A 21,811-nucleotide genomic window follows, 5' to 3' on the forward strand; every position below is an offset into this window, starting at 1 on the left:
TGCTAGCACAAATTGAAACAAAGAAATATCCCTGCAAGTAAAACAAATTTCTACTTCAGTGAAAGGTTGCTGCTTATCTTGAGGTTTATGTGACCGGTTATGGGTATCTGGGTCTGGAGCAAGATAACAGAGCTGAAGATCAGTCGGACTTGGAGCTATCACACAACACACAACTGATGTGTACATTGCTACTTTGCTACAAAGTCGGTACAGATGGCATATCCTGGTGAATAAACAGCCTGCACAAACAGTCCAGGTAATAAACCACACATACACATTTAGGCGAAAATGTATTTTCGGTCGGAAAAAGAACTTTAGATGCCACCATCATAATCGTCATTTTTGCAAGCCAAGCCCTCGGGAAAAGTGCTGTATTGTGTTGTAATTTTAACAAAATGTCCACACTTTGCATTACGGTGTCAAGTGGTGTACATTGATATGCCGACCATTCCACCTAAGCGAGGTACATTACCATTTTTTCATTATTGCTATGTGTTTTTTATATCCAACAGATGGTTAGAGACATATCTAAAAAGTGTTTAGTAATTTCCTATTCTACAAGATCAAATCACATTGAGTGAGTAACTACAAATTGGATTTCGACCCTGAGGTTAAGAGGCTCTAAATGATGCCCTCCCTTCTCTCACCTCGGCGTGTTTCACTTTGACTGGAACAGCTGCAGAGAAACTGATTAATGCACACACAGGAAACCAAACATGAACAAGACAAACACGAGTCGTCCCACCTACACATCGTGTTCTAATTGTCAGCAAGGATTTTTTTTGTTTTGTTGTGTAAATACTCTGCTGCTTGTCATTTGCCTGAGCGCTGCCTTCATTTGTGTTTGTGTCTGCCATATGGCTCTCTCATTAGCATTATAACAGGCACTGATTGAAAGGGAGGCATACACCGTGAGGATTTGACCATAAGTATATGATTGAACAGTCATAGCTTTCTTGTGTCCGTTTGGTTATTTTTCATTTGTCTCTGCATTCAATAAGCTAGATCAAGGTACTGCACACTGTAGTTTATTCAATAATCCATGAATCCAATGATTTATGACTATTAAAAAGGGAAACAGTCAAACCATGACTTTCAAATTGGAACATTAAGGACTTCTTCGACAGGATCACTATTGGAGGTGATTTTCTCATTGAATCTTCCTCTAATGCTGCATGCAGAAATGTGAGGCTCAAACCAGACCCCATGAACAGTACTGGGCCGTGAGGCAGTTGTTTAATAAACATGAAATATTGGAAGTCATGTGACACACTTGCCCTAAAGGACTTTCAAAAACATCCCACCTCATGCATTAAAACACTTAATATTTAATTTCTTAATATTTTTTTCGTGCAGATTTCTTCAAGATATCTAATAAACACTGACTGATATCATTTTTTCATCAGTATCGGCTTTAAAACTATCTGTTGAGCTATTAAGTGCAAGTATTAACCCTCCTTAAATCTGAACATTTAATCATTTCAATCACATCCCGCCTTTTCAAAATCACACTGTTCTCATTTATAATTAAGCAATTTCTGATTGAAGTTACTCCTTTTTTTCCGTTGTGAAAGGAGGGTTTTAATCGCCTGTTTAGCGCTGCAGGCTCACTTGTTAAATGTGTCCGGTGGCTCGTTTTGCTCTGTTTCTGCCCAGATCCTCCTCAAGCTCTCTTTGACTTTCTGTAATGAGATGGAGGAGAGCTAAATATATTTCACGATAATGTGCAATCTCACTGTCCTGTTGTGAGAACGCTGCCTGGGGCCCTGTCCAGCCCCTGACCCTCATCAGCTGTACATCAAGTCCAACATGCACCTTCATCCTCCTGCGCTTTCATCTCCTCCCTGGTTAATAACTAGAGTTATTAAGAAGAAAATCATTTCAGACGGACACAAAGAAAGAAAGAAAGAAAGAAAGAAAGAAAGAAAGAAAGAAAGAAAGAAAGAAAGAAAGAAAGAAAGAAAGAAAGAAAGAAAGAAAGAAAGAAAGAAAGAGGAGTGATATACAGACAGACAGATTACACATATTCATGTATAAAAGACGTACAAAAGTGCATTTTGCATGATAGGTCCCCTTTAAGGTTTAAGAACAGTATATGTCCTATGCTGTGTAAAATCCCTTGGGCAAATCTGTGATATTGGGCTATATAAAATAAAATAAAATCAACCAGCAAGGAGGTTGAGGTACTGAAGTGAGGGTAGAACTGCAGGATGTGCTAAAGGGACCTAAAGTAGTACATTCATTGGCTCTTGTGGCTCGGATACAAATGTATGTAATTGTGTTGGTAAATGGAAGGAGATGCGGCGCAGCCAGAAGGATGGCACTAATTTCCATGCTATGGGCCATCTGGAGCATGTTCAGCAGCGACTTGCAGGAGGTTCCTTATTACAAACGATGAGGGGATATTCTGCTCTTCAATCTAACTTGCAGCTAATAGCATTCATTTAATGAAGGGCGGCAAACAACAGGACAACAAAGAGTTTCATGTGCTTAAATTGCTACACTTGCTCTTACACTCCCACTGTGCCACAAAGTGTCTGTTGAGAACAGATATCATTGTTGGAAGGAAAATAAGTTTCTAAGTGTAAAATAAATCTTACTGATGTTCAAAGTTGCTACTTTTTACTTTTTGTGCAGTGTCAATCTGAACCAGTAGGAAGAGGTTAATGTGTTAGTAACATAACATTTGTGTTGTCAACAATTGACATCTTTAGATGTTTTAACAGTCAACAAATCCCCCCTGAAAAATCACTATTTTATAAAACGAAAAAGCCACATACTTTGACAATTCAGACGCTGGAACTCAATAATATGCTTGTCGTTTTTTACGCCCAAAACAAAAAGACTAGTAATAATAAGGTACAATAACTAACTAATCATCTTAGCAAAAGTAATTGTAAGAATTTAAAGAATCCACATGCATAACGGTTGTGTATCCAGTGTCAGATTTGTTAGTTTCTTTGTGCGGTATGAGACCATGATGGCTTCACGCTGGGATGCGATGCTGTTCTCTGTTGCTCCACAGGTTGAGATTGTTGAACATATTTATTACACTGAGACTTGCTGAACATAATTTACCATTTATCCCAGATTCCTGTTAATTATAGACGAGCATGCAGCCTGACATTTGCAGTGTGCTTGCAGTCTTTCTATTTGTTAGACAATTAACTTTGGATGGTGTTTGAATTGCTCTGACATATTGTAAATGTGCTGACGCAATCCTAATTAAAAGTGAGCTTTATACCCACGTGTTTGTGTGTTTGTTTGTGAGTGTGTGTGTGTGTTTTCACAACACTTGGTGGAAGCTCTGGGATTTACAGGAGCAGAGTGAGATCCCCCTGGAGAGGGAGTCTAGAGTTTCTGGAGCAAAGTTTGACTTTGAATTTGAATGTGTCTGTGTTGTGTGTGTTTGTTTGAGTGTGTGTTGGGGGAGAGGGTTGACAGCTTTTTGTGACAAACCTTTTAAGGTGACTGCTAGTTGTGGTCTTAATGGCCCGGGTCTCCCAGAGGAAGGTTATTTGGAACAGATGGTTGGTTGGCTTATAGACCTAATAGAAAAACACATCAGAGGCTCCACAGCGTTTTGAGCTGCTCCGTCATTTCCTCCAGCAGCTCGAAGCAACATCAACTGACTGACAGTCTGGAGAAAACATACAATTCTCTATACAAAGCCACTCTGGGCTGTAACACACATGAAACAGCAGTGGACCACAGTAGTTTGATATAACTGTATATAGTACAGCGGATAAGCACAACAATTGTGCATTTTATGAGAAAAGCATGACATTTCTAACATAGTTAGTGCATACCATAAGGTTTATTTTCAGATGTGGAGGGAAGTCAGATTTGACCTGTGAGGACCGTGAGAGGTCAAATCCAAGATGGCCGCCAGTCTCTCGGGTCAAATGTTCAAACGCGCTTAATTTTGGAACCAAACATTGTAGAAAAACATTTAAGGTGTCATATCCAACTAAATTAGGGATGCCCAATCATTTGGTGATACTTTTGAGATCGCCAGAATTCAAGAAAATGAATTTAGGTGAAGATAAAAGTAGAAATTGACCAAAAATAAGCTGTCAATCAGTTGAAATTTGCAAAATGTGTCTGTGTGTGTGTGTGCGTGCGTGCGTGTATGTGAGTGATGTGGTATAGTATATTCCAGTGGATTTATGGTCACCCAGCGCTAACATTAATACAGAGACTGGAGGAATATGGCTTTACTTGGCACAGTCTGCATGCTGAAGAAAACATTTTTTTTTGTCTTCAAATACATACTTACATGATTGTGACGAGCATAATATTTGTTCCCCGCCCAACTCTCTAAGTCTAAGTGCTTGAACTCCGTGACAGGAGGATGAAGTATGTCTAAATGGATGGAACTATCAACAAAACAGTGTTTTATTCCCCAATGTCATATTTAATAGAAAAAAATGATGCACCACTTATTGGAGAAAGAAGAATGGGGAACAGAAAGGTTTAGAGAAGGACAAACTGCTGAAAGAATGTAAACCAAAGAGGGAGTTGGAAAACAGTTCCATGTAGAGCACAAACAGCTCTCTTAACCCTCGCTGTTATAACAAAGGGCTGCACTCAACTATAAGGTTCACCGCTGTCCCTTTCCACTTATAGAGGGTTGGGGTACGATTCCCTGCCTGTCCACCTATAAAGCGCCCAAGGTAGCGCAGCTTTTTTTCTGTTCTTTAGTGGCTCACATGGACACTTAGAGGTCATGCAAAGAAAGGGTTATGTATGTTGTGTGTGTGACAGAGAGTGCAGAGAGAACATGGGCAAAGGGGATTTGTTTGTCCTAGCATTGCTGTACAATTACAAATACAAAGGTTTACCCATTTAGACTCCATGGTATGGAGAAAAAAACTAATTTTAAATGAGATAACAAGTTTTATCCGAGCTGAACATAATATTGGAATTATTACTTTTAAAATATATATTATGCACACCATTTCGTTGTCGTGGTGGCAATAAATGGTTATAAAGGGATGAAAAGGGACTATACTATAAGGTGAACTAAATTCAAGCTCAAGCTAAAGTGCAAGGAGCCTTCCTTTTATGTAGAAAATCAATTAACTTAAATATCTCTGATAATAAACTTAATTTGGATCCCTTGTAGTCATCCTCTTAAGATCTACAAGCCATACATAACAGCAGAGACATGATAAATGTCCACACTGATGCTACACTAATCCTGTACCGAAGCCCTTTTTAATTTGTGGTTGTACGGGATATTTTCAACCTGAAATAACTTAAAATCATGAGAGAGTAAACAACAAAAAAATGCAAAATATTCCAATATTTCGCATTAAAAAAAATACAGTAGCGATTTTGCAACAATTGCAACATTAGCTAAATAAAACGTTTGAAAATAGATAGGTGCTTGCTAATTCTTAAAATATGAATTTGACATAATTTCCTGTTTTGCTAAGGTTGCTTTTTAGTGAAATACTTCAACAAAAATTAAATACAATACATAACTGTGCCATCTGCCACACACACACACACACACACACACACACACACACACACACACACACACACACACACACACACACATTGATATTAGTACGTTTGTGCACAAATCCACACACAGAGTTGTAGAACATGACACCTGCTGAGTCAAAGTGGTTTTGGGGCTGTAGATGAATACAGAGACACACACACACACACACACACACACACACACACACACACACACACACACACACACACACACACACACACAGCAAATTTCAACTGATTCACAGCTTATTTTTGGTCAATTTCTACCTTTATCTTCACCTAAATGCATTTTCTTGAATTCTGGCGATCTCAAAAGTATCACCAAATGATTGGGCATCCCTAATTTAGTTGGATATGACACCTTAAATGTTTTTCTACAATGTTTGGTTCCAAAATTAAGCGTGTTTGAACATTTGACCCGAGAGACGGGCGGCCTTCTTGGATTTGACCTCTCACGGTCCTCACAGGTCAAATCTGACTTCCCTCCACATCTGAAAATAAACCTTATGGTATGCACTAACTATGTTAGAAATGTCATGCTTTGCTCATAAAATGCACAATTGTTATAATATGAGAGCTTATCCGCTGTACTAATAGTATTAATACGTTTTGGGGTGTTTAATGTAGACGGCCTTCCTATTTATTCCATTCCATATTCAATGGCACTCCACTTTTCACTCTCATTTTTGACAGCTCATAATTTACTACGGTGGCCTATGGGGGACAGTTGCCATATCATATCATATGTACACAATATCTGTTTTCTTTTTTTTTTATTACTGCCGAATCTTATTCCATATTTTATTCCATTTTATTCCATTCTATTTCTATGTAAATAAATACTGCTATATTTTACTATATTTTTATTTATTTTTAATATGTATTTGTTTATATTTTTGCAAATTCGTGTCAACCTACCTGGTAACAAACCTGTTTCTGATTCTGATACTGATCAATCAAAGGAGAATCTTAACCTGGTGATTCGATCATCAATGCCTGTCCCCACCCTATTTTTTGAATTCACTGACAACTGACATTAACTTCTACATCAATTTATTCAACCACTACTTTGTGAGCCATAAATGACTCAGTGTATTCTTTGAGGCACTATACACTGCAGTATTTCCCTGGGGGGTTTCACCTTGGCAGTAGCTCACAGTACACATGTGCGTACAATAACCATCAGAAAGGTTAGACTTGTGCAAAAGCTCAGCAGCATTGTGGGTTCCCCCCTGGCTCTGTAATATATCTGCAGTTTTTTTTATTATAATACCCTATTTTCTCTATAATACCCCATAATTCCCCGCCACCAATGGCTCGGGTCTGGGTAAACAAAATAACTTCTCGGTGGCAGATGGCCTGAAAATCGAGTGTGAATGCTATCTTATGGGTTTTATAAAGACTGTTAATCTTTCTTCTCCAATTTTACTTTGTTTTATTTACTGTTTTTACTCCGGGGCGTTTCTTTATCCGTCACATTTTCCTCTCTGCCCCCGTTTTCCTCTTCTCCTCCTCCTCCTCCTCACCCCAGTTCTCTCTCTCTCTCTCTCTCTCTCTCTCTCCGATGCTGCTGTTCCTTATCAGTACCATTCGCCTGCCGACATGAAATACCATTAAGTGAATCTTCATGAGGCCTCCAAACACCGCTGATTTATCCTGCTGCATGCTTCATAAGTTCCTGATTGATCTCAGTCGCGGACGGCAGAAAACTAAGGGAGGGACTAGAGCAAACACAAAGAGAGAGGCGGAATCTGACAGGGGAAAATGAGACAGAGGAAAGAAGAAACAGGTAATGGAAAGGAATAAGAGCAGGTTTAAATGACAAATAAACAGAAGAAGAAAAGGAACATGGAGAGTAGAGGCAGTATTGTGCAGAAGCAAGAAATGGAGGTAAGGAATGATGTGTAAAACAAGGGAGTGAGTGAATAATAAACTGAGCAAGCAGAAAGGAAGGAAATTAGGACAGTATATAGCAACATAGTTGAGTGAATAAGGAACAGAACCGAGAAGAAAAGGAAGAAAAGGAAAGGTGCAATAAAGGACGAATTCTGGAACAAAAAAGGAAGGGATGGAGAGTGGATGAAACTGAAGGGAGGGAGGAAGAGAGAGGCAACATGAGGACAGAGAGGAATGTGGAGAAGGAGCAAAAGAACAACAGGATAAACAAGGGAAGAAGGGCACATGGCAACGTAGTCTCATGGGAAGGCGTATGAATAGTACAACACTTTTAAGGACATTTTGCTTGTCATGTCTGCGATTTATGGATTGTCTGTGACCTCGTTCTCATTCCCCACTGTTCACATAGAGTTGCAGGATCAAGTTTTAAACACATGGATAGCGTTGTGAATAGAAACTAAATGACTTGCTTGGTGTTGGGGAAAGGTTCGTGTTTGTGGTTAAATTGTTTTGTGTTAGATAAATTGAAGGGATAAGGGACACAATTCCAGTCTTTTTGTTGAAGTCACATGCAACACAAATAATTGTGTACTGATAACACTCATAAACTAAGATATGTTTGTGTTATTCCTACTCCATTTTGTAATACCAGTCTGCACATAAACAGGTAGTGATGAGGAAAGACGTGGAGCTGTGACACCAAATGAAAGAATAAAGAAATGAAAAGAGCGCTAGTGAGTGACTGAGTGGGAAAGTAAAGCAAACATAAGAAAGAGCAGACAAATACAGGAATTCCAGAAAAGAAATCTTAAAAGAAAATGAGTGAGAAGGACATTAATGAAGGGCGTTGTGAAATAATGCAAGTGATACGAAAATGGAGGGTAAAGTTGGTGGTATGGTAAGTTAGAGCATGACATGAGGATAATGAGGGAGATGAGAGAAGGGGAAGCAGGTAGGAGAGAAAATGGAGGGTAGAAGACTCCTTGGGGAGGTAAAGGAAAGGATGGTGGAAGGAAAAAGAGATGAGGCAGAAAATAATAAATGAACGGGTCAACTGCGGGAAAGATTAGTATAAGAAGTGAGGCGGAGCGAGATGAAGAGATAAGGATGGACACAAGAAGAAAGGAAATAAATAAGCAAAGAGGTTACTGCATTAAGAACTGGGGAGAGGGGAGATGAGTTATGTGGGATGACAGAGGAGGGACGGAGTGAAGGGGCAAACTCGAAGAATAAGGAAGTGGGAGAGAGGGTACAGAATGAATGAAGGAAAGAACATGGAAAAGAAATCTAAAGCATTGAAACAATGATGTCATAAGTAGCAGAAGAAAAAGTAAAGTGAGGAATGGAAGAAGACAAAACATAAAAAAAGAAAGTAAGACTACATCCGAGGTTGCGTTTGAGAAAACCTACTGATGAAATCATTTCATAGGAGGAGGCGTAATATTTTGGCTGTAAGAAGTCGAAATAAAACCCCCGGAATGGGTTTTATTGATCCCTCTTGGAGTCTGTTTGTACATGTTTACGAGGCAAATAGAGAGAGAGGAAGATGATGAGAGGATGGGTGGAGAACAAAGTGGTAAAGAGTGAGCGTGGAGGCGGCGAGCGGTGTGTAAATGCAGGTGGGCCGTATCGATCTGAGTCTGCAGGCTTCTCATCGACTGGGCGGCAGATGAGGACTGATTACACCGCAGTTAAGAAGCACATGAAAGGAAATGTTGGTAATAGTCAGACAGGTTCCCTCCGTAGCCGTTAATGGTTCTGAAAAAAACATCACAAATACAGCCGCGACCTGCAAGGTGTGGAAAGTCACAGATAAGAACGATTATAATCGCTTGTCATTCACAACGTTGTACTTTTAAGTGTCCCACGTCTCACGTCTTGATAAAACCCCAGAATCCATTTTATACGCTCACATTAACATTTAACTACATGTGTGCACTGTCATTAGCCGGATAAGAAATCTGTCTTGTTTTTATACCCAATGATAACACCCCAGACCGAGGGGGCACCGGCAGTGTGTGAAGTACTTTTCGGATCTAATCGTGTCTAGAACTGGGAGGCTGCCAATGACACTTTAGTTAACTTTTTTAAAGCAACAAATATGGCAATAAAGAGAGGTTGGCAGAAGAACTTGTCGGTGGTTTACTATAAGGATAGCATGTGATAAAAACATAAGCAAACCTATATTAAAGCTTAAGAAAGCTTCTAGCTTTTACTTCAATTCAATTTGAAACATAAAATAAATATTAAAAAACTAAAGGTTAGCTCTAAATTGATTATGTTTTAAATCTCGGTCTGTTGATTGACAGAGTGATATTAATGGGGGTAAGAAAACAATCCCCCAGAGACCTGCACGCAACTTCTATTCCGTCAAACTATTTGGTTTCTTCATTTTGTGTTCATTGAACACATATTTGCCAGGAATTCATACCAAATTAATGCAATTGGATGTAACCATTGATGAAAGAACAAGGATATAAAAAGTGATACTCTGCTTAGATATGCCTACACGGTCTTTATTTAATCTATTAATTAACACTTTTGGATTATTGAGTCATTATGCAAATTGAAGTGCCTGACCTCCACATAAAGCTGTAAATAGCATGGGAGGATGCTGTTGCTGCGTTTAGACGTTAGTGCCAGAGAATGCAATTAAATAGAAAGAAAACATTCACTATTTACATATTACTTTAAGTGTGTGATTTGATCGCTTGACTTTAAGTGAACTTCTTTAGCTCACAAGAATAACAAAATTAAACATGGAGCCCAATGCTTGGAAATAGAGTGATAACTTTGGCCCTACACTCTACACTGTCAAAGTGAAAAGTCAAAAGAATGACGCTGTTCAATCATTTAATGTGCTATGACACACTGTGATCGTCCTTCTGTAAAGTGCATTTTGTAGTGGAGCAGAACGAATGAAAATGGACATTTAGATCAGCTTCAGCTATGTTGAACCGCCAGATCAGACACTCCGAATATATTTGCTACAAGCATTCAAAAACGTTTTGATGTATATGCTATTTTCAAGATGCCTCTAATGCAAATGAATGAACTGAAATGATCTTAAAACACACACAGAAACACACACACCCACACACATTCCCTGCTTTGCTAATCAGCTTGGCCCAACACTCTTAAAGTCGACGTCCCCTGCAGGCCCATTTGCAGAGGAATATCAAACGTCCTGCTCACTATCAGTCTTTCCCATTAGAGGCTCAGGACTTCATTACTGCCGCCCCGCAGGCTGCATGCTTCAAACACTAACACACACAGACACTGACAGACACTGACAGACACACACACACACACACACACACACACACACACACACACACACACACACACACACACACACACACACACACACACACACACACACACACACACACACACACACACACACACACACACACACATGTACATACAGGCAGACAGACATCAAGGTTCAGGCTCTTTACTTATCTTGTACGATCTGTTTAAGATTTGAAATATGTTACCTGTAGGCTCAGTGATGTTCATCTGTCTGTCTGCCTGTCTCTCTATCTTTTTTCTCTGTCACCACTCCTGTATCTGCACTGCATGCCCTCATGATACCCTCCAGACAGTCATGTTGCTTGTTTGTCCTGTGAGAGGCTGTGTTTTATCACCCTTTCTGCATTAAAACTGCCACTAAAACAAGAACATTAGTTTAACACTCTAGTGTGTTCGCATGACTTTAGCAGGATAGTAGTGACGTGATCATGATATGTTTGTAGTTTTTTCAACATTTTGTATTTGCTTCTAAAAAGAAATAATGAAGAGTCTTATTTTTTTCAATTTTTCATAAAGAAAATGTTCTACTTACATTTTGTCCTATTATTTTGTGTAAAGAAGCCAATCTTTGTGAAAGTTTCATAACAGACAAGCAAAGTTCTCTCGTTTAAATCAGTATTTAACTCATTTAGTTTGAGCGTGCACCTTTAAAACTAATTTTAGAGGACAACTTCATTATGAGTTGTCACTTTTGTTTTGAGTTTAAAAACTCTTGTGGGAGAAGCTCAAGATTGTGAGAGTGCTCTGGAAGTAACATGGTGTGCACAGGTAGTCACCGGGTGCAGCCTGACATTGATGTTGCCGCTGACATGCATTGTGGAGGACAGCTGTGTATCCTCTGTGGGCGATGCCACACCGTCGTTGTTAAAATGTCTCTTGCTTTCTCACCGATCACTGTCGGGCACGCCTGTCACTCCGGTGGCAGTGTCTCTGCACTCCGTCAGCATATTTAGGTCGGGGGAAAGAAAAGAAATAGCAGGCAGAAGTTGTGGAGGGATGTGACCCAGTGTAAATGATTGATATTCACCTGCAGTGTGGGAACTTGTCGGTGGCTTGTCACGTCTTTCCTAGCGAGCTATAATCCACCTGCTGCATACTGTATGTGACGAGTCGAACTTGAGCTGAGCAAGAGAAATCCATCTGTCAGCTGCTGCCATGCTTAGCTTCTCATTCTTTTTTTTGCGGGAGTGCTTTCTCACATTTCTTTTCTGCTTTTTCCCTCTACTCCTCTGTCTCCACTTTTGCTGTTAGATTCTAAATTTAGTACTGACTTTGAACTCATTTCTTACTTTCTGTTCTAATGTGCTTGCTGCAAATACTATTTGACAGCCTAAACTTACTGTCAAGGTGGTGAATTACCCCCCTCAATAAAAGCTGCTGATATCTTACAGCATTGAGAGGAGAAAGGACAAAGCATCTCGGCAGGGGTCTGGTTTCTAGAGGTTTTAGCTGCCCTCCAAGTCTGACTGGAGTTCAAAAAGGGAATAATATTATAGACTGAGATAATAGAGGTAAAAGAGAGAAAATATTAAAATGGAGATTATTAAACTTCCCTGAGCTGCAGGATTCTCAGAGACAGGTTTTTCTGTCTACATGATGGTAAATACTTGCCTCCAGGAGTTGATATTTCCAAAACCTTCAATAGGTCAAAAGGCTGGATGACCAATTCAGCCAATTTACCGACTAATTTATTAAAAATTCTACTCAGAAATACCACGTTTATAAAGACAACATTATACTTGTTATGTACTTTATTGTACATGCAGGATTTTCCATATGTTTTCAACAATGAGGGATTACATTTAAAAATCAAACTAAAGCACCTCAAAATGTTAATTTGAAACTATCCTATTGGAATTAATCCATTATCAAAAAGCACATAACATCAACATAAAAAGTGATATTGTTATGTAGTCACTAGTAGCAGTAAAACTGCCGAAGAAACACTCTATTCTCTGTACTCTCTCTAGAATACACACAACAACCTCAAAGGTCTCAAAGTCATTTTTGGAAAATGTAGGCAATCGTCATTTGCAGTAGAGATGGTTGAGGCAGATTGTGGGGAAAGTGGGTACACCATGATAGTACATTACAACACTTCAACAGAACGCACGAAATATCACACATCGGCTTTATCTAACAGCTTGAGTGTAGGATTTTCCCTGACAGGATGAAAGTGTTTCATGCAGTTGGCCGTCCGGTCAGTGATCATAATTTCACAGTTAGACATCCAGCAACACAGATTCGTTGAGCGCCTGCCTGCAGGGTTTATAACCTGCTGTCAAAGTTTAACTGGCATGCTACAGCTCCAGTGGGGTTGTGATGCTGAACAGTCATCACGTAACAGTACATAGGTTAAGATGAGCTGTGTGAATATGCAAGCTAATCCAGCTCATATGTCATACTATATCTGTAAAGCGTCTTTGAGCACCTGTAAAAGCGCTAACAAAATAAATGTATTATTATTATATGTATCAGGGGGAAATGTAATATATGAGTATGTGTGTCTGGGTACCTGCATGTGCGTGACTGCATGCATTAAATTCAGCAAAACACTGTGTAAATGTAATCTAATATTGTAGGCATTGTCCTTTTCCATCAGGTTAGACTCAACTTTTAGATTTAATATCCTTCTTTTATCAGTATCACATCAGCAGCAGCCATATATGTTCACTTCTAGCAGGAGATGAGAACAACTTTTCTTTCATTTGAAAAGAATCAAGGATGGATTTGCAGAGACTTCTTTAGGTTACTTTTCAGTTGATGGTAACTGTTTGTAAGCTAAGCAGTGATGGAATGTGTTGTCCAACTAGAAGCAGGCCATGGAGTCCCATTGTAGGGGTGAACATTTGAGATATTATGCTAATGTATCACTTGTAGTTAAGTCTGTCATACAGGAAATGACCCTGTAGCACATGGATGTAAAGTTCGATTTGCCAGAGAAGGCTCTACTGTTTGTAGAATAGCTATACAAAATATCAAGTGAGAACACATACTTGAATATGAGATCTTTGTTACATAAACGATAATATGATAACAAAGCTGTATTAGGAAGTGGCCGTTAATAATGACAGGGACAGTTTTTAAAGGCTTCCCAAGATACTGTGTGAGTCAGCAAGTAGACAAAAAGCAGACTAATGAGCCGGTGATAGGAATCATAAATGAAGCAGATAAAGCCAATCAGGTGCAAGTATCACACCAGTGCTCCATGAGACCAATACTTTGCTCATTTTAGTTCAGTGGTGAATTGGTTTAAAAACAATAAAACTGTTTGTCTTTTTCATACTCACTATCTCTCGGTTTTTTAGTTACTTATGCAGGAAACTCGAATAAATTGCATTTTCTATGAAAGACTACTTCATCTTTGCAGTGGAATCTAATTGATTTGCCTTCTACCAGGCCCGCTACCGCTGTTGTAGATGGAAAAGCAAAACCATTCAGCAATATGCGCTGAAATGCATGAAGATAAATGCAGGATTTGAATTTCTAGTTATTGTTGCAAGTCATGTATCGTCCACAACCATCACCAATCATTGGAATTATTCCTGGAGGGAGGCTTTTCTGTGTGCTATTTGTCTCTGTATTTCATCACCTCTCAGATACTTCAGGCCAAAACTGATGATATCCAGCCCTGGTCTCACGACTGCCTCATTCACACATATACACAGATACACATGGACACACAGCTGCTCACACAGACCCTTAATCTTTAATGGCATCATTTATATTCTCACCGACCCCCCCCCCCCCCATTGGTCTATGAACATGTCAGAGCTGTGACGTATTGCTGCTGTCTGCTCGGTATTCATGTTGAGCGTGTGATCCGAAAATCAGATAGATCAAGTTTTATGCACAGAGGTGCACATAAATGGAGTCGTCACACTCTGCTGAATACAAATAACGTGAGCTGAGCCAAAATACAAACATCTGCAGTGTCATAAAGTCAATAATATGTGACATTTAGTACAAGCAAATGTCTTGTCCTTATAATCTTCATCAATGTCTAATACATAACTAGTGCCTCACCCTCATGTGTTTTGAACTGAAACTGATATATGTGAGTTTTAAAATCTATTAGTTAATATTAGTTGACATGAACCTAACATACAAACATTTTCAACCACCAATACATTATACCCTATGTATAAGATAATAGACCGTATACTATCCTAGGATACATAGTGTTTCTTGAGGCTAATACACAATTGAATCTGCCAGTATGTTTTAGAGCAGTTACTTAGAAAGCCATCAATATCTGTTAGGTTGACCATGAATTCATGAACAGGAGAACATGCATTATTTGCCGCATGTGAACTCTATTGTTTTAAAAAAAATAAAAAAGGTCTTTAGTCTTTTCCAGGTCTAATAGGTTAAACTTTGTTGAACACATTTCACCAAATTGAACTACTTCCCTTATGGATTTAAGATACATTTTAGATCAATTCAGCAACATTGCATGTCTATTTCCCTGATTGCATCACAACATATTCCTATTTTTCCATAGGTAGGATTTTGCTGTTCTGTATGGTCACATTTTCACCGAAATAATCACATTTTCTAGTACTATTTAGTGAACCAAACTACAGGTTAATGTCATACTGCTGTGGAATAAAGCACAATTATTTACAATCTAAAGAAGCTATTTAGAGTTCTACATTTTACTGGAGACCCTTGTGTTGATGTGTATTTGAAAATTGAAGTAATCATTCAATTAAAATAAGAAATACATCATTGTAGAGAATTACAATAGTCTGTTCGGACTTTCTATAGTGCTATATAAATGGTAGTATGAATTAAGTTAAATGACATTGGTTTTATCCTTTAAACTAGCGATTGAAGACAGCGTGACATCCAGGAGCAAAGTAAAGAGCTTTTTGTTCTTTTTATTCCAACTGAGTGCCGGGATTTCTAATGTTAGGCTTCTGTTTTATCTTCACTCATTTTACTGCAGGAAAGAGTCAGTGGCACGCACCGAGGCTTCCACTTCACTTTACATCCTCCTCTCTGTATTCTAGCTCTAACTGACTGAACAGGTATTTAAATGTCACTGGAGCTTTCATGAGATAATAGAAAAAGTAGTTTTTTCTTTTCCCTTTGAAAGCCCACCATTTCTTTAACTTATAAGGAAACCTGAGGAATTAATATTTAAAATCCCCCAAAACAAAGCACTTGTCCTTTATTTCCTAATAAGAACTTTTTTGTCAAATACTGGCTGGACAAAGTTACCCAATTATACCCAATGTGATCAAAGTGCTTGGGTCAGGCCTATTGCTAAGCTTTCTCATGGACCACCCATCAACAACTGCACACTACACACACACTACACTACACTCCTGGGGTCCTGAGCAATAAAGCTGCCATGAAATGACTGCATCCCCTTGTAAAGCTAAAGTTTAAGGGTCAGTTGGGTGCAAATGCTTACAAAAACATCAGTCGCTGCACCTAGCATGCCGTATGGCGGTGTACCTGCACTGAATACAATGAGATAAACTGTTGTGAACAAGATGAATGGAGTCCTTCCATAGAGTGGTGCAGTAATGAGTCCTACAACCCTGAAATTAGTCAGCATTTTACCACTTCCTGTTGCCGTGTCACACCGTTAACGTTTTTATGAATGTGTTTTTGGTTAGATGACTGAAATACAGTCTGTGGTTCACACAAGCTTAAGAGACATTTTGTTCTACGAAATAAAGACATCATGTCCGTAGCTTCTACGTACTGTACATGTGTCTTAAAAATGTAAGGTGCTAACGCCATCACATTGAACATCAGCAGCCTTTGGTTAAGCGTGCAGAACATGAAGTCATGCAGACCTGATGTAGTTTGTTTGAAGCTGTTAGCGATTGTAGTAACGTTACAAAAATCATAAACGATAGTGTTAATTGTGAAGATTATTCTCCCGAACAAACGTTTAAATACCACAAGCGTTTGTTTGCCACAGATCTTATTTCTTGCAAATCCAATGATAAATTCCCATGCTTTTTTTGAGAGTCCTTGCAATGCTAACTTCAGGATCGGCTATTTCATCACTACACCACTGTCATTAGTTAGATATTTCATGCTATGGCTAGTGTATTTTTAAGGATTAACAGAACCAATAAAACCTGGTCACTTCAAGCAACATTTGAACAATCCACCTTCAGTCATTAGGACTAGAGTTATCTATTCCACATGGGCGAGACGAAGGTTCTGCATTGCGTAAAGATATTTTATTTCCCTTACTTCTCAACAGCTTGAGCGGTGTTATGAAGAGCCCCCAGGAGGAATGTGAGTGTTGTAAATATCTCCAGAAATAAGGGGAAACTCAACCATTAAATGCCTGTTTAACTGAAAAATACCCAAACTTGTCAAACTTGTCCTCCCACAGCTAAATCTGTCCAGCTGGCATCAACATAATTGATTTTAATAATAAGAAGTTTTCCATTTTAGTTTGGGTTGCACATTTAAAATGACTTTTATAACTATTGCTGCACTTTGTGATGGCTTTCCCAATGTTCCCTTACCCACAGAGGATTTTATATTATGTTACGCCAGCAAAGCTTTGAGTGGCTCAATTGCTTTTATGACTGTTGAAACAGCCATCAATGAGCACAACACTAGACTAGTTTAAATCATTGTAATAATCTGAAATGTAGGCAAAAGTCTGAATCCAAGTTTATAAATGAAGCCACTGGGAAGTCCCTCTGTTACCTGCCTTTCCCATGTGTACTGAAAAGGAATCTAACTTCGATACAACCAACGTTATATCCGATACCGAACTCCGGTGCTGATAAGGCTCCGGTGAACGGCCGTCCAATCCTTTTAGGACTAAACCCCCCAGAATCCACACGCAAGATCAACGTAATCTGTTTAGGGGGGCGTTTACAGCGTGGCCTCAAACACCAAACTGCCTGTCGTAAAACAAATAAAGACTTCTAGTAATAATATGCAATTTTAACAAGAGGGAATATGAACATTTTTCATGAAAGCAGAACACATTGTCAATGTCATGTTTAGAATCAAGTTTTTTCTTTAAACATTTAATTTCAAATATGCAAACTTTATACTTTAATTTATTAACAGAGACTTAATTTATTAACAGAGACAATAAGGACAGCTTGTCTCTATGATTCGCTGGCCCAGGAAGTTGATTCGACCCTTTGCGTAGGTCGCCTGCATCATGTGCTTCATTGTCTTCATACCCGCTGTAACCGCTCTCAAGGTGTCAAAAACCACAAGCGCCTTCTCAGAATTGTGGCTGGAACTTTTACACTTGTATTGCCCCATCTAGAATGCATAGTGCGCATAGGTCAAAAGTTCAGAATGTTCTATCTAGTTTCACATGCCTGGTTTCACACGTCTGAAAAGACATGATGGAAACATACATCCTTTCTATTTACAGCCAATTTAGCATCTTTTTATCAATGGTAAGCTTAAAAGAGGTAGGTGAGGTAAAGGTCAGGTCTGACACGGCCACTTAAACACCAGAACTGTCAACAGTACTATGTAATGTCATTATAAGCTCAGAGATGTATTTCCATCACACTTTTGCATCTTAAATGTTATCTCCATGGTTCATTAAATAGAGTGTTTGTTTCTTCCTATTTTAAGTTTTTGCCTTGTTGCACCTTAGCATTGTTAAATTAAATAAAAGACAAACACTGACGTGTCAAGATTATAAATTAAAGGGCTGAAAAATATGTCAAATGTACATGTATATAATCATTCTTGACATCCATATACCACTCTATTACTCTACTTTTCAATCATGAAATATGGATTTTGGTCCTTTTAATCTTTTCAAACATGGGATTCTCACAATCAAACTCCACTGTCACTGGAATATATTTTTGTTCTGTAGTATGTAGGTTTGTTTGACAGTTGACAGCCCATTTTGGAGATATCAAAAGTGAGACAGTGGGTCCTCACCTGTACGCATACACACTTATTTAAAGATTCGGGGTAAATACCAACAACAATTGCATTGACAAAGTCGGATCATTCTGTCTAACTTGGATGTGTGTCACAGACTGAGAATGTTTGGATTCCCAGCCGGGCCTCCAATGATTTGAAACACATTTAGTCATGGCCCAGTGTTTCTCCTACCATTGTCTTGGAGGGGCGCTGCCCCCCGCCAACGGAGCCCCGCGCCCCCCCTGAAATTCAAAGTGTTTTTTAAAAAAAAGAATTATAATTTTTTCTTTTTTCTTTTTTTCTATATATATATAGCACCAAATTGCAACTAATCTATATCTACTGTCACTTTTCACATTGAACATGTGCTCTTTTATTAAATAAACGCTTTCATTTTAAGTTGTGAGTTTAGTGTTTTTGACCCTAAGAAACACTGATGCATTAATCAATAATAATAATCCACAGCTCCTCTCTCTGCTCCAGAGGATTTAAAATATATATATTCCCAATGCCACCATATCAAAGAACGTTGTCCTGTTGCTTATATGTGTGAATACCTATTGACATTAGCCTTACAAGAGGTCAGTGATTGAAATGCAAACATGTTATGTTATGTTTTCCAAAAATCAAAGACTTTGCAATTAGGAGTTCATGTTTTACAGAATTTTCAGTATTGCTCTTGCTGCAGTAGCAGAAGCTTTAAATATATTCTTCCTTTTCCCTGAATTATGAAACAAGGTATTTTTTTACGCCCCCCTCATAATATTCCATCAGCGTATGTTTCCCTATCAAATGTGTGTGAGTTATCAGTGAGGCAAGGTGAGCTGAGGGCCGCTGTGCGCGCTGACTGGAGCCGTATAGATCAGCGGACTCCGAGAGATTATGTCCATTGATCGGACAGGAGTGGTTTGTGGTTTCAATTGACGGCGGCCTCCTGTCTGATGTTGTCTTCTGTGATTTCAGGAGCCGAAGGAGCCGTGTTCAGCAAATCGGTGGAGACGCCACATGTCAGGGCCGAGCCCTTCAAAGAGCTGAGGTGAGTCAGCATTTGTTTTTATCCTGGCACCCATCAAACGCATACACAGTCAATCAATACATCTCTAATCGTGTGGAAAGTTCCTGCACCTACACTGCATAAATACTGCGGTAATTCAATGAAACAATTACACTCAAACAATAAATACAAACATACCCAAGCCTCCACAGAGTATAACACTCACTTTATCTCACACCAGCACAGATATATGTCTACATTTGTGTGTGTGATCATAAAAGAGCTGAAACAATTAGTCCATAGATAGAAAATTACATTTAAATATTAGATTTTTAGCTTAAAAAGTCATGTTTCAAAAACATTGAAGATGCTCTGTTTTCTGGATTTTAGATTTTTGATTGGATTAATTGAACAAAAAAGATGCCAACTGGGAAAAATTCCTATATTGTATATAATTATGCTTTTTTCATTCATGAATGGGTATTGGTGAATAACTTTTATAACTTACAACACTTTTGTGGTCTCAGCCGCACTTAGGTTTTACATGGAAAAAAAGAGACACTTATGGAGCTTATGCAATAGGAATTTTAAAGGTCACCTATTATGCAAAATCCACGTGTTCCTGTCTTTTATACATAAACATGTGTCCCCTCTGTGTAAAGATATTCTGAAAGTTTCAGGAAACAAGATTCGCTCACTTTTTGTCCTGATCCATTTATATAAAAACTTAACTGAAAATGAGCTGATCAGATTTTGGCCATTTTATGATGTCATAAAGATTCTTTGGCTGTAACCATTAGCCAATCACCAACCAATCTATGTTCAATCTGAATTTACTTTAAAATAAAAACATCTATATTGATTCTGACTTTTCTACATCCAACTCACAGGTGTATCATTGCTTTGAGAAAAAAAGATTATTAATCTAACCCTTTTAGAAGTGAAAATATATTCATTTGTTCTGGGAATGCCATTTTCGAGCCTGAAACCTGAAAAACAGGCTCAGGGCTTAACAGGTTAACAAAATATCTTGCAGAGGGGTGTTGGGAGTGGCACCTTATTTTCATCTAAAGCAGGGGTGGGGAACCTTTTTCCTCTCAAGGGCCATTTCAATTTTTTTAACATCCTCCGAGGGCCGTATAAATTATTGAACTCAACCTCTGCTTAAAAAAACAAATATCACAGCCCATTCATTTCGCCTTTCTTTCATTCTGTGCAAAGAAAAAGCAACCTCTTAATCCAGATATCGTAACATGACTCGCGCATGCATGCACGTGCACTGTTGTGGCATGACCACCAAAACAGAAAGATATGGACACAAGATGTGTGCAAATGTATTTAGTATCCTATCCATGTGAAAATTATTTAAGTGGAGGGTGGACCTAACCTCCTCTAGGGGGGTCCGGGGGCATGCTCCCCCGGGAAGATTTTTTTTAAATGTTGAAGTTAAAAGCATCAATCTGGTGCACATTGAGAGCAAAATGAAGAGATCTATGGATAGATCGCTCAACATCCATATGAAACAGAACTGTAAGCAGATTTTCTTTTTCTTTATCAATCAATCAATCACATTTATTTATAAAGCACATTTAAAAACAACCCACGTTGAACAAAGTGCTTATGGATATTTTACAAATCACTCCCCCTGTAAACTGTATTCTTGTTTATTAATAACAACTTTTCTTTACTGTCATATAGTATTTTATATCTGTTTTTCATTTATTCTCTTATTTTTTTATAACTATAATGATCATATAAAGGTGTGCCTTTACCTCACTGAGCTGAGGTTATTTGAGCTTCTCTGTCAGGAGAGAGCTCTCTTCCACCTGGTTGTAGAAAAAGCTCCTTATATTCGTTAGCATAGCTAGCTAACCATATGCTAACAATCCTCGGTACCGCTCTCTCTCTCTCTCGCTCGCTCAAACAAAATGCGCTAGTGTCACACACACACACACACACACACACACACACACACACACACACACGCACACAGAGCCGAGCTTGAATGACACACACAGACCCAGAAGTAGTTACTGTGATGTAGCATATTCTTTTCGATGGCGTTATTGACTGTATGATCAGTATGATGACAGATGAACAGATTGCCACTGGGCTTACAACTAAAGACACAGCCACGCAAAAAATGCGGCATGTGTACAGCTCCTTATGTGTACTACAATTTTTGAAGTGCTGGAGCGG

General features: G+C 38.7%; 1 protein-coding gene across 2 annotated transcripts in view; it reads left to right on the top strand.

Moving 5' to 3' along the window:
* The window catches only part of sgcd (sarcoglycan, delta (dystrophin-associated glycoprotein)), a 153,212-nt gene that overhangs the window by 102,873 nt on the left and 28,528 nt on the right, over positions 1-21,811 (top strand). For both annotated transcript variants that reach the window (XM_034140376.1, XM_034140375.1), the window contains one exon: positions 19,582-19,654. In XM_034140376.1, the coding sequence (XP_033996267.1) occupies positions 19,582-19,654 (73 nt within the window). The remainder of the gene's footprint in view (positions 1-19,581; positions 19,655-21,811) is intronic.

Source organism: Trematomus bernacchii, unplaced genomic scaffold, assembly GCF_902827165.1.
Source record: "Trematomus bernacchii unplaced genomic scaffold, fTreBer1.1, whole genome shotgun sequence".
Lineage (NCBI taxonomy): Eukaryota > Metazoa > Chordata > Actinopteri > Perciformes > Nototheniidae > Trematomus > Trematomus bernacchii.